The sequence below is a fragment of the Macaca thibetana genome, chromosome 16, assembly GCF_024542745.1.
Source record: "Macaca thibetana thibetana isolate TM-01 chromosome 16, ASM2454274v1, whole genome shotgun sequence".
NCBI classification, from domain to species: Eukaryota; Metazoa; Chordata; class Mammalia; order Primates; family Cercopithecidae; genus Macaca; species Macaca thibetana.
In genome coordinates, this window is record NC_065593.1 from 2388368 (window position 1) to 2401153 (window position 12786).

At 51.0% G+C, this 12786-nt stretch overlaps 1 protein-coding gene across 4 annotated transcripts in view; it reads right to left on the minus strand.

The window, feature by feature from the left end:
• Nucleotides 1-1157: 1157 nt before the first annotated feature.
• The window catches only part of EPN2 (epsin 2), a 103145-nt gene continuing 91516 nt past the window's right edge, over nucleotides 1158-12786 (minus strand). For 3 of the 4 annotated variants that reach the window (XM_050763891.1, XM_050763890.1, XM_050763888.1), the window contains 4 exons: nucleotides 8993-9169; nucleotides 8233-8319; nucleotides 5833-6048; nucleotides 1158-3946 (listed from right to left, as the gene is read on the minus strand). In XM_050763891.1, coding sequence (XP_050619848.1) covers nucleotides 3648-3946; nucleotides 5833-6048; nucleotides 8233-8319; nucleotides 8993-9169 — 779 coding nt within the window. In that variant the 3' untranslated portion in view covers nucleotides 1158-3647. The remainder of the gene's footprint in view (nucleotides 3947-5832; nucleotides 6049-8232; nucleotides 8320-8992; nucleotides 9170-12786) is intronic. The other variant, XM_050763889.1, reaches the window with a different exon arrangement.

Consider the following 12786-nt stretch of genomic DNA (forward strand, 5'->3'; position numbering starts at 1 on the left):
TCCCCCGACATCTGGATGGGGGCCGAGGGCCTAATTCTGGCACTGGTGTGGGTGGCAGTGCGGCAATTCCAGGGCTGGCTGTAAGAAATCTATGCTTGGCCCTTGTCCATTTTTCCCTTCATAGCTACCTTCAGGGCTGTCTGTCAAAGCAGTGTCTCAACATGAAAGAGGCTTGAGTCCCTGAGTCACTGACTTCTGTGAAAAACTTGTGGGAAGCCGCTGAGACCTGGAGATGTGTTACTGCAGCGTAAACAAGAGCATCCCACACACCCTTCTCTCTCTCCTGTCCCCTGCACTGAACGGGCACCCCCTGCCACCAGCCCCTCGCCTCCTAGCTCTCAGTCAAGCTTGTCTGTTTGTCCTTGCGTGGACACTGGGAGCCAGGCACTCACACAGAGAGCAGAGGGCTGCAGGGCAGTCCCAGGTCTCCCTCCAGGTTCGTCTCAGGGCCTCTCCAACCCTTCCCATCAGCGTCTCCCAGCCGCCTCTGCCTCGGCCTTGCCTCCTCCCATGACCGGAGCACCTCTTCCACCTCTGCTGCCTGGAGGTGCATGTGTCCTCTCGCCGCTGCCCTCCTCTGGTCGGTGGCTCTGAGGCACAGGCCCTCTGTGTCGGTCAGCTGTTGCACAGCAAGCCACCTAAGAACCAGTGGCTCCAACAGGCCCCTTCCTCTCAGGAACACACAGTTGGCTGGGCAGCTCCACGCACTCCCTCCCTCCACTGCCCCGGCTGACAGGTGGTGGCTTCCCAGAGCAGCTCTTCTGCAGCATGGACACGAGAGGAGGTAGAGCACAGGAAGCCTCTGGGGACCTGGCACACTGTCACTTCCACCTCATCCAAAGCAGTTTCCACCAGTGACCAGGCCACATTAGGAGGGCGGATGCAGGAAGGGTCAGGGGCAGTGGCTAGCACTTCCCCCAGCACACCCATGCAGGCCACCAGTCTCAGCACCTCACCAAGGGCAGGCCTCCCGCCCCCTTTCCCTGAGGTTCAGGGGCAACCAAATGCCCGGCTCACACGGGTACTAGGACCAGGCTGGTGGCCTCATTGACTGCAGACCAAGCTCCACAGGAATCGGCTCCCTTACCTCCCACCCCCCTCCAGTGGAACAGGACTGATGAAGATAAGGTGGGAGAAGGACACAGCCAGAAACCGCATCATGGTACAAATGATAAATTATATTTATACAGTAAATAAGTATCAACAGTCAACACAAGTTCAAAACCAGCCACCGGCCTCTGGGACTGAGAAACAGCTGGGTGACTTCCTCCACCACAGTGCCCATCAGGAGGGAGCATGATGGCACAGGCGCCAACACGCGTGGCAGTGGCCGGTGGCTTCATGATCAGTGCAGTGGGCAACAGGGACATGCACTCGGGATGGCCTGTGCCAGAAGATGGGGTGGGGGGCTGTCTTCTTGGGTCCTGGTGGCCCAGTGGCTGTCATGTTGGGGCCTCAAAGTCGTGTCATGAAGGGCTCTTCTGTTACAAAAGAATCACTGACCCCAAGTAGTCGAGTCTGGTCTACTGACCTGTAAGGCTGGCCCAGACCCTGCACCATCTGAAGGAAAGCACCTTTCTGGGCAAGCATCCCGCCTCCCATCCCACTGCACCTCCCCACCCACCCTTCCCCCGGCAGAAGAGACCAGCCACCGGCTTACCCGAATGGCAGCGGGAGCCTAAGGCCCAGCCCCAGGCCTGCAGTTCTGGCAGAGGGTGGCTGGTCAGGAACTCTATACATGGCTCCTGGGACTGGAGAGGTCGGCCTCAGGAACAGCATGAGTGGGTGCAGTCCTCACTCACAGCCTGCATGTCCCAGCAGCCCGGAGACCATTTAAGATCTCTCCTACACTAGTGCGAAGGGTTAGATCTTCTGGAACCAGAGAGGGGCTGGCAGGTGGTCGGCTGCCCTTAGAACTGGAGGTGAGAAATTCCCATGGTGGAAAAGGGGCCAGAAACGTCCACCAGGCAAGCTGCCCAGACACAGGATTGGGGGAATGTCTCTTCCCTGGGTAAAAGCAAGTTTTTTCTGGTCTTTAATGCATGACGTAATACTTTTACAGTGGTGGGTGAGGTGAGGACAGCAGGAGTTTAGAAGAGGGAGGTAATATTAACGCATGTTTGTTAAAAATCTGTCCCGGGTGAATGACTTTTTTCTTCATCTCCAAAATACAAGAGAATTATTTTTAGGTCTCCAACTTAAAAATAATGTCTGGAGTTAGCAGGTAGGTGGATCAGGGCCAGCCCTGGTCCCTTAGGCTCCCACTCCCGTCTTAGCCTAGGGACTATTGCCCAGGGACCCGTGGGCACAGAAACACCCCCACCCCCATGCCCTCAGGACAACTGCCATTTCCACATTATCCCCATCTTTAGCCTGAGCGTGGATTAAGACAGAGGAGATCACAGACACACAAGGTTAAAGATGTTTCTTCCATTTCAGATTTCCATTGTAAACAGAAGTCCTTGTTAATCCCTGCATGCCTTTAATTAAAAAAAGGAATTAGTTGATAAAAACTGGTGAGTCACATTCATACATTAGGTTTTTTTCTTTAACTTTCAGGATGTTGGTATATCAGTAAGAAAAATAGCCTCTCGCTCAGGATCTACCCAAAAAGGCTGAAAGTCAATCAGTTTAGTAATTCACCAAAAACAGGAGTTAAAGAAAGGAAAAGGCAACTGGAGGCTAGGATTTTTTGTTGCTGTTGTAGTTTTTTTTTTTTTTTTAAATAAACATCATCTATGTGTAATCAAATTCCCATATTTTCTTCCTATAAAGAATTTGCTTTAGTTTTTCAATAAGGCATTTTTTTTTTGTCATCCAAACATCTCTTCCTTTTAAAATTTTCTTAGAGTTAAAACCATAAATAAGAGGATTTAAACCACTAAAATAACACGTGCCAATATCTTCATTCAGCCAGACCTGGTAAATTCTATCAAAACTAGACAGTTAAATAAGAACCACGTTATAAAAATATTAGCCAAAAAAAGACTATTAGATAATTCTGCAAACTCAAATATGAAACTGTACTAAACAAAATATGTGCAAAGGTACACAAGCATAGAGCCACGTTGGGGGTTATGCTCAGATTAGTTTTAAAGCTCGCTCTAGTGGATTTAATTCAAGAGTTGTCCACGGTGGTGGTGTTTACTTTGAACTCACACGAGTCAAAGAAAAATAAAATATGCACAACCACTTCCCCAAAAGGTCAGTGTCTTATGGAGCAGGTGCTTCATCGTGTCCACACCCAGGACTGCCTGGGGTGTCCCTAGGGCTGGGGGGTGGGGAGGACAAAGATGAGGCCACCGTCCCAAGTCCTGGGACAGGCAACGTCCTGGAGACCCTCTGGCTGAGGCTGGGGGCAAGGGCAACACTGATGACTCCACCTCCTCATCCAAGGCCTCAGAGGGGCCCTGCCAGGGCCTGAGTACTTGGGAGGAGGTGGTGAGAGCAGGCCAGGCCAAGTGGGCCCGCCTTGGAAGGCGAGGGTCTGAGGGTCGGGGCTGTAAAGACAGCCCTTTCACCAGGAAGCTGGAGCTGAAAAGCCCTAATACCCCTAATCCCCAAACTCTTGGATCCCGTCCCACAGACGAGAGTCCCTGCTCGGCATCCTCCAGCACAGGTGCTCTGGGTGGGTCCCAAGCCAGGCACTAGAGAAGGAAAGGGTTGGTTGTGCCGGTGGCCTGGGCTGCAGATGGGGGGATACCCACACTGCCCACCATGTTCATCGTTGCAGGGCCCAGTGGGGTCAGAGAGGAACCAGTGGCCCCCAGAGCTGGGTGTGGGGCTGTGGAGGTCATCGAGGCCACAGCCATGGACTCCACTCCTGGGCCAGGCCCAAAGGATGTGCTGGTCCCCAGGACTGGGCTCCCCCGAAGCTGGTTCAGCGTCAGCGGCTGGGGCTGGTTCACCTGGAAGGGGTTAACAGGGGCCGAGGTGGCGGGTGCACCTGGGGAGACAGAAGAAGGGGCAGAGGCTGAGCCGTCAGGGTGCGGCCTTCTGAGCTCTCAGGTCAGGGACTGCATGCGGGTGTTCTGGTCCCTGCTGTGCCCTCAGAGCCCGTGACGGTGCCAGCCGAGTCCATGGCAGACAATAGCAAATATCTGCTGACTGCATGAATCTGCACTTTAAGGATGAGGAGATTGAGGCTGTGAGAAGCCAAGTGATTTGTCCAGCATTACAAAGCTGAACAAGGCCGTGCCAGGAACACAGCCATCTCGGGGCACCCTGGCTCCTCTGCAGGGCTGGCACCCAGGACACCTTCACCAGCCATCAGCTGCCACTGCTCCCTCATTCTGTTTGCTGAGGGGGACATGGGACTGGCAGTGTGTGGCTCGTGTGGCAGTGCCCACACTGCACCCAGGGACCCACATACGACATCGCGAAGGCTAGAAGTCCTGCATTCAAGAAGCTGATGCAGCCTTGTCTTTCCCAGTGTCTCCAGAATTTACCTCACACTAGAAAGCCTTTTCTTTGCAAAAGTGTGTGTGCTGCCGGCACCAACTCTTCCAGGCAGCCTGGCCCTACCCTGAGTGGCCTGGAGAATGGCCCTGTATGTCCAGCAGAGCTGCCCAAACCTCCTCCATCTTGGCTGCAGCCCCCAGGGACCATGACTGGTGTGCAGCCAACAAAGCTGTCTCAGGCCTCCAGCCAGGCGCCTACCAAGAGCTGATGGACACAGATGACCACTAGAGCTCCTGCAGGGCCTTCAAGGGCTCTCTGGGCAGAAGAGGCATAAGGCCTCCTGGGGCAGACACAGACTCCTGGCTGGCTGAGGAGCCTGGAAGCTAATCTAGTTCCACCCGGGGAACCACCTCCTCTAAGGGCAGCCATGTCCTCACCCATCGCAGGACCTCGGGGTTGGCCAGGACCCAGGAACTCCAGACACCTCACTTCTGTCCAAGGGTCCCCAACCTCAGCCTCTGTAAGTTCAGTGGTCATTCTCCTCTGCAAGATACTGTCAGGGACGGTGGCCCAAGATCCTCAGATCCCTACATGGTAGGGCCAGTCAGGGGCTGAACACTTGAGGGTGACACATTCCTGCCCTGGGGGACACCCAAGGCCTTGGGAAACATGTGAGGAAGGGGGCTGGGGGGACTTCCTAGAAGGGGGGTCATCTGAACTGGGTGTCGAAGGAGGAGTAAGATGCTTTCATTGGGGAAGAGGAGGCAGGACATTCCAGGCAGGGGAAACTGAGTGTGTAACAGCCTGGGTTTGAGGAAGGGCTCTATAGGTTGAGGGGTGCCAAGGGGCTGGGTGTCACAAGGGTTTCATGCACACAGGCAGGGAAGAGGAGAGTGGGGCCAGGCCATAATGGCCCTGGATACCCAATTGAACAGCTGGGGGCTTGTCCAGCAGCCAACGTGGAGCCTTGAGGGCAGGAGGCAGACTCTGGCACCAGGAGTGTAAGCGAGGGACCTGGAGGAAGGCTTGTACCCAAGGGCTAAGTTACATTTTTCCCAAGAGAGGTGTGCTACACGTCAAACCCTGGCTCTTCCTCACCCCTAGCAGCCCACCCAACTCCACCTGTCTTAGAACTGACACTCCCTTGAGGGTCTCACAACCGGGGGGCACCAAGTCAGGGACAGCTTCTGCTTGGCAGTCTCAACTGAGAGGAAAGGAGCTATTTCCCACCCATGCCCTCCCCACATAACTGACAACGGCTTCCACACCCCACCCCAGGCGGCCCTGGCAAGGGCATGTGTGCTAATCTAGAGTTTCCAGCTAGTCCCACCCCTTCCCTGTCACACAGTGGGAAGAGCCCCCGAGAGACCTGCTGCACACCCATTCTCAGGCACAGCAGGCAGCCGGATGAAGCCTGGGATGAGAGCCTACCTGGTGCCAGGAAAGGGTTGAGGGACTGGGCTGGTGGGGCGGGCCTGGTCACCAGTGAGTCCAGGTTCACCAGGGCTGCGTTGGGGCCCAGGAAGGACTCAGGTGTTTTCCGGGCACTGCTGGGCTTGCTTGAGGCAACGGTCAGGGGTTGAGACTCAAAGGGGTCAGGGCTGGTAGTTCCATTGTTTTGGGATGGCAGAGAGGTCACAGATTCGGCTGCAAGACAAGGACACATATGGCAGGGTGAGTGTGGCAGGGAGAGCCTAAGACTGTGTACTTAACACAAAACATGGCCTCCTGGGAACATGCCTGCCTGACAGTGCCACGTGACGACACACAGCCAGTCATGGGCTGGGTTAGATAAATCAAGTGTCCATATAACCAAACACCAGAATGCAGGGACAGAAGAATACCTAATGATGAGCAAAGAAAGCTTATCAAAATACTAAGTGGAAAAAAAGCAGGTTACAAAAGAGTGTGTACAGCTCATTCCTCCGGAATACCAAGATGTCATTTTGGGTTGGAGGCTAGGCATGGGCAATTTACTTTTTTGTTTTTTTTAAACATTTTCCATTTACTAAATTTTCCACAATAAACATGAACTTCTTGATAGTAAAAAGAAAGAAAATTGTTTTTTTTTTTTTTTTAATTCAGCCCATAGAGGTGACACAGGCCAGTAGAAAAGCGATTGCCATGACAGGATGCTTCATGGTACAGGAGTTCTTAACAACAGTCATTCTCTCCCTCAGTAACCCCATTTCTAGGAATCTGGTCTAAGCAAATAATGTAAAATGTGAACAGGGTTGTAAGCACAAAGAGCTTCACAACAGCATCACTTACAGTAGCAAAACTTGAAATCAACCTAAAGTGTCCTCCCCCAAATGAATGAATTATTGCTGAGCCATACAAAGAGAGATTATATAGCAACAAAGTATTTTTAACAAATTTTAAAGTCATGAGAAAATATTTTCAATCTGTTAATCCATAAAAGTTGAGGCAAGGGGAAGGACAACTCTATCTGACAACGTGAACTGAGCAAAGAAGACTCAAAAACAAACAAACAAAACAAAAAACAACCAATAACGCCAGTGCACTCCAGCCTGGGCGATCAAGGCTCACTGCAGTCTCGATCTCCTGGGCTCAGGGGATCCTCCCGCCTTAGCCTCTTGAGTAGCTGGGACCACAGGCAGGTGCACACGACCACATTTGGCTAATTTTTAAATTTTTTTGTAGAGACGGGGGTCTCACTATGTTGCCTAGGCTAGTCTGAAACTCCTGGGCTCAAGCAATCCTCCCACGCTGGCCCTCCCAAAGTGCCAGGATTGCAGGCATGAGCCACTGCACCAGCAGGGGATGAATGTTTCAAAAGCTGACATGTAACAATGGCCAAGCTGCCTTCTCACTGAGGCACGGAGTGGGAGGCAAGGACAAGTTAGGCTATACTTTGGCCTGAAGAGAAGACACATGGAATCTTATTAACGCAGCAAAGACCCAGAAAAGCAGCACATTCTCAAAGCTGCCTCCGTCTCCCGGCGGGGAGCTCCTCAACTGAGAGGCGTTGGAGGAGGTCAAGGGGGTCAAGTGGGGTCATGGGTGCCAGGTTGCTTGTACCTCACACCAGGGCCTAGCCAGCCTTGTGGCTGCAGTTGGTAGAGAGGGCTAAAAAAGAAGGGAGAGAAGGAAGAGACTGGGAGAGAGGTGGTAGGGAAATTGGTGGGGGCAAGCAGCAGAAGCCGACAGGAAAGAAAAAAGAGAGACATTGCCATGCATGGCTGGGAGATGTGGCCCAGAGATGGACAGAGGCTGCCACACCGCAGGCCAAATAGGGTGTGTGAAGAATGCATCCCAGGCCTTCTCCCTCCAGCCTCCAGGCCCACCTTGGCCCACACGCCCCTTCCTTCTGCATTCACCTGATACCCTTCCATCCCAGGGGCACACAGGGAAGGAAAACAGGTCTGGAGACTGGACTGTGGGTCTGCTGGGCTGGAGCTGTCACCTGAGAGGTGACAACACAGGGCAGAGGCTGGCCCCACTGATGCCCAAAGGTTGCTGTCTGGGAAAAGGAGGCCCTCTGAGGACTGGAAGTTAGCAGGAGGAAGGTGAATGGAAGTGCTGGATCAGGCCGGACGTGAGGCCCACTGTGAGCTGGGGAGGCTGGGGCTGTGGAATCTGCACGAAGTCTTGGGGCTTCCTAACCTGGAGACACAGTCCTGGGGGACTCCACCTTGTGATTTTTAACTATTGATGTATGACTTCTTAGAATGAGAAGCTTCAGACTCCCAAGATCAAAATACAAAGAACATGCAGAAAGTTGAAGGGTTTTGAAAACTATTATTTCTGCAATAACTGAGCTGGTCGAATGCACGGAGGATCACAGAAACCACCATCACCTGTACATACCTGTTCTTTTTGAAGTCCGAAGGTTGTCAAATTCAGAAAAGTCGTCTTTAATTGTACCATTCAGATTACTGAAGAGCTCAAAGGACCCTGGGTGGACATAGAGGCCAGTGACTGGGAGCACCTCACAGGACTTCGTGGCAACTCCACTGCCCAGTGCACACCCTCAGGATGGGCTGGCAACAGGGGCCTCTCCCCGCTTACCCTGCCTCATGGAGGAGAATTCTGAGAGCCAAAAAGGCAAGACAGGATCGGGTCACCAGTGCGCTGGGAGGGAAGACAGGGAGCCCGGCCTCCCAGGACAGGGTGTGGGATGCTCACCTGCTAGTGCTTCTACCACCCCCACCCCAAAAGGGAAAGGGGTGCTGGCAGTGGTGGAGGCACATCAAGCTGGGTCTGGTTGCTTGGATAAGGGTCTGTAGGAAGGCACCAGAAGGACTGCCCAGAGGCCAGCCTGCCTAGTCCCCCAGGGGTAAGGACAGGACCCACAGGCTGTGGACCCAGGGCAGTCTCCTCTCTCAACACCCCATCAGAAGCCCCCTCAATTTGGAGGGAGGTACCAGTGCACAAAACCTGGGAACTCGCTCGCACTCACTGTCACACTGGGGTGCCTGGGATCTGGGGATCAGGAACAAAGGTTAAGGGGGAGGAGGGGAGCAAATGCAAGCAAAGCAACAGGGCTGATGCCTAGGAGCCAGGAGCGGCTGCAGGGCCCATGGGCTCTCAGAGGCCAGGCAGAAAGGTGGGTGAGTGAGGGGCTCACCAGAGGCAGACACGGGCTTGGTGGAGGAGACTGCACCCCATGCGTCAGAAGCTGTTTTCCCGGCACTGGAGGCAGGCTGCTGTGAAGCTGCCCAGGGGTCCGAGTTCTTGGGGACAGACTGTGTGCTGGCTCCAGCGGGCACCCCCCATGGGTCAACAGAGGCAGCTGGCTTGGTACCTGTTGGAAGGCAAGGTCAGGGCTCAGAAATGCCTGCAGAGGGTCTGGGCAGCTGGGGTGAGGAGGGAAAAGGATACTGCCGGCCACACCAGGGTCTGTGCCCTGTGCCAGGAGAGACAGCCATCGAAAGGGTACTGTCCCATGCCAGCAAAGAGGGACACAGCTGGGGCCCAGGGCCAACAACCCTGGGAAGGGAGCATGCTAGGTCAGGATGTCCCAGGATAGCCTCTCCCTGTCCTCCAGTACTGATCAGAGGAAGCAGCTGAAAGAGGTCTTCTCCAAGGTCCCCACCCTACAGGGCGCTTGCAAAGGGCTCCTGAGTTCAACCCCACTTCAATGGACTACCTGAAACAAACCTATCTCCCCACAGAATCCAGGCTCCCTCCCCAGACAAGGGACCCCAGGCAGCCCTCCCAGCTCAGCCCAGGCTCTCTAGAGGCACAGAGGCATCCTCTCCCCACGTGCTTTGAGTGGTTTCTGCTTTCTGACAGAAGCGTACATAAAATGGATGAGTCCTGTATAAAAAGGAATAAAACAAACAGCTACGTACTTACCACTCAACTTAAGCAATAAAACACTTTCAAACAGGGAGTGACAAAATCAATTTAGTGGGTCACAACTGGCTTTAAAAAAAAGAACAGAGAAAAAAATTTTTTAAAAAACCTACAAAAAACACACACACACACACACAAAAAGACTCTAAAACATCTGAGTGCATCTAATGTTAAGTGTCAGTGCTGTGATGTGCATCTTTCATTTATGTGTAGACAGATCTGTGTATATATGAGTACATATAAAATAAAACCTACATCTCCTTCCTTCTTGTGGAGCACTGCAAGTGTTCAGACACCACTGCTGCCTCACAGGGACCAGAAAGTGCGTCCCCAATGACATTCCTACCCCAAACATTGTGAACTATTAGCCTTTCTCTTGCTTTTCCTTCTAGTTTATCTCGTAGGAATACCTTTAGCTAGTTGTGCCTATTTTCTGAATACACACACACCACACATGTATATTATGTGTATGTATGTGTGTGTTTTCATTTATTTATCAGATAGGGTCTCACTGTCACCCAGGCCGGAGTGCAGTGGCACAAGCACAGTTCACTGTGCCTCCATCTCACTGCGCCTCCACCTCCCATGCTCAAGTGATCCTCCCACCGCCGCCTCCCAAGCAGCTGGGTCTATAGGCATGTCACCACGCCCGGCAAATTTTTTTTCTAATTTTTGTTGAGATGGGGTATCACTGTGTTGCCCAGTCTGGTCTCAAACTCCTGGGCTCAAGCGAGCCTGCTGCCTCAGTCTTCCAAAATGCTAGGATTACAGGTGTGAGCCACCATGCCAGGTCCCTATTTTCCGAACTTAATATGAATAGAAGCATATTGTACACATTCCTTTGTGGCTGGCTTTGTTCACTCCACATTTTGAGAGTCATCTGTGTTGAGGTGGAGCTGGAATTTGTTTTGTTCCATTCTATGAAAAAAAAAGTCATGATTCCTGTTGAAGGATACTCATTTGGTTTTGCTGCTTGTTCTTGTTCACATGTATACACAAGTTGCTGGGTCATGGGTACCTCTGCCTTCACTGAGGAATGCTACAAGTATTTCCACATGGTGGCACAAGTTTATGTTCCGTCCAGCAGTGGGTACCAGTCTTGCTGCCCCAGGAGTTGTCTCATAACCTCTCTGATGCTTAGTATTAGCTTACTTTCCCATGTGTGCCAATCTGGTGGGCTGAAAAGTTATTTGATTGTGGTTTTGATTTGCATTTCCCTGTTCTTTAATGAGGCTGTGCATCTTTTCATATACTCATGGGTCACTCATGATTCCTCTCCTATGAGGTGCCAATTTGAGTCTTTTACCAATTGTCCCTTATGATTACTTTCTTCTTGACTCATCCCGGCAGCATGGACTAGAGTCCATCCACTCCTCATGTCATGGTATGCAGGGCCTCCTCTGTCGTAAGTCAAGTCTTCGTGGGCTTATTACTGGGCTCCCTACATTTATCTATTTCCATCCTTGCACATTTTTTTTTTTTTTGAGACAGTCTTGCTCTGTTGCCCAGGCTGGAGTGCAGTGGCGTGATCTCGGCTCACTGCAAGTTCCGCCTCCCGGGTTCACGCCATTCTCCTGCCTCAGCCTTGGCCAACTTTTGTTTTTTAACTTGATAAGATTTTAAGATGACTAGAGCAGAGCAGAGGGCCAAGAATAGCCAAAACAAGATTGTGATTTGCTGTATCAGATATCAAGAATTCTCATCAGTGTTTGTGAGGATAATTAAGAATGTGCAAGGGGCCAGGTGCAGTGGCTCATGTCTGTAATTCCAGCACTTTGGGAGGCCAAGGCGGGTGGATCACGAGGTCAGGAGATCGAGACCATCCTGGAGAACACAGTGAAACCCCGTCTCTACTAAAAATACAAAAAAATTAGCCAGGCGTGGTGGCAGGCACCTATAGTCCCAGCTTCTAGGGAGGCTGAGGCAGGAGAATGGCGTGAACCTGGGAGGTGGCGGAGCTTGCTGTGAGTGGAGATCATGCCACTGCACTCCAGCCTGGGCGACAGAGCGAGACTCTGTCACACACACACACACACACAAAAAGTTAAGAAACAAGAAAAATTAAATATTTTGGGGATTTTGGCCAGAACTGCATTGCATTCCAGATCAATTTGGGGAGAAGTGTTATTATAATAGCGAGTTTTCCAAACCAAGACCACATGATATCTCTGCATTTACTTAAGTTTTAGTATCTTTTGGTGGAATTTAATCTTTTTCATTTTTACCCTTTATCTCCCATAGAGATTTGTACGACTTTTGTAAGATTTATTCCTAGGAACTAAGTATTATTCCTAGGAAGTAGTATCTTTTAAACTTTTCATAATCTATTTTTATGCAGAGAAACAACTGTGTATACTCATTTACACCCAACAATCTTGCTAAACTGTTAATTAGAAGTCATTCCAATTATTGATTCTAATAATAATTCAAATAACTCTTAATTCTAATAACTTATCTGTAGAAATTTTTTCATATTCTATGTACAGTCCCATCACCTGCAAATGATGACTGTTTAGTGTCTTCTTTCTAGTCTTTTATACTTTTTCTTTTTCTTGTCTTACTGCATTGGCTAGGATCACCAGTTACACCATCAAATAGAAGTGCTGGTAGTCGGTATCCTTGTCTTGCTCTTGATGTTACAGGATCAATTTTCAATATTTTACCATAAAGTTCAGTGTTAGCTATAGGCTTTTTTCCTTTCAGAAGCCCTTTATCAGGTTATGGAAGTTCCCTATTATTCCAAGTTTGCTAGAATTTGGAAATGAATGGCTAATGAATTTTATCAAATGGTCTCTGCCTCTAAGATAACCAAATTTTTTGTTTTAATCTGTTAATATGGTACATTTGTAAATTTTCTAATGAGTTGGTTCTTGCAAACAAAGTTTTTTTTGTTTTTTTTTTTTTTTTTTTTTTTTTTTGAGACGGAGTCTCGCTCTGTCGCCCAGGCTGGAGTGCAGTGGCCGGATCTCAGCTCACTGCAAGCTCCGCCTCCCGGGTTTACGCCATTCTCCTGCCTCAGCCTCCCGAGTAGCTGGGACTACAGGCGCCCGCCACCTTGCCCGG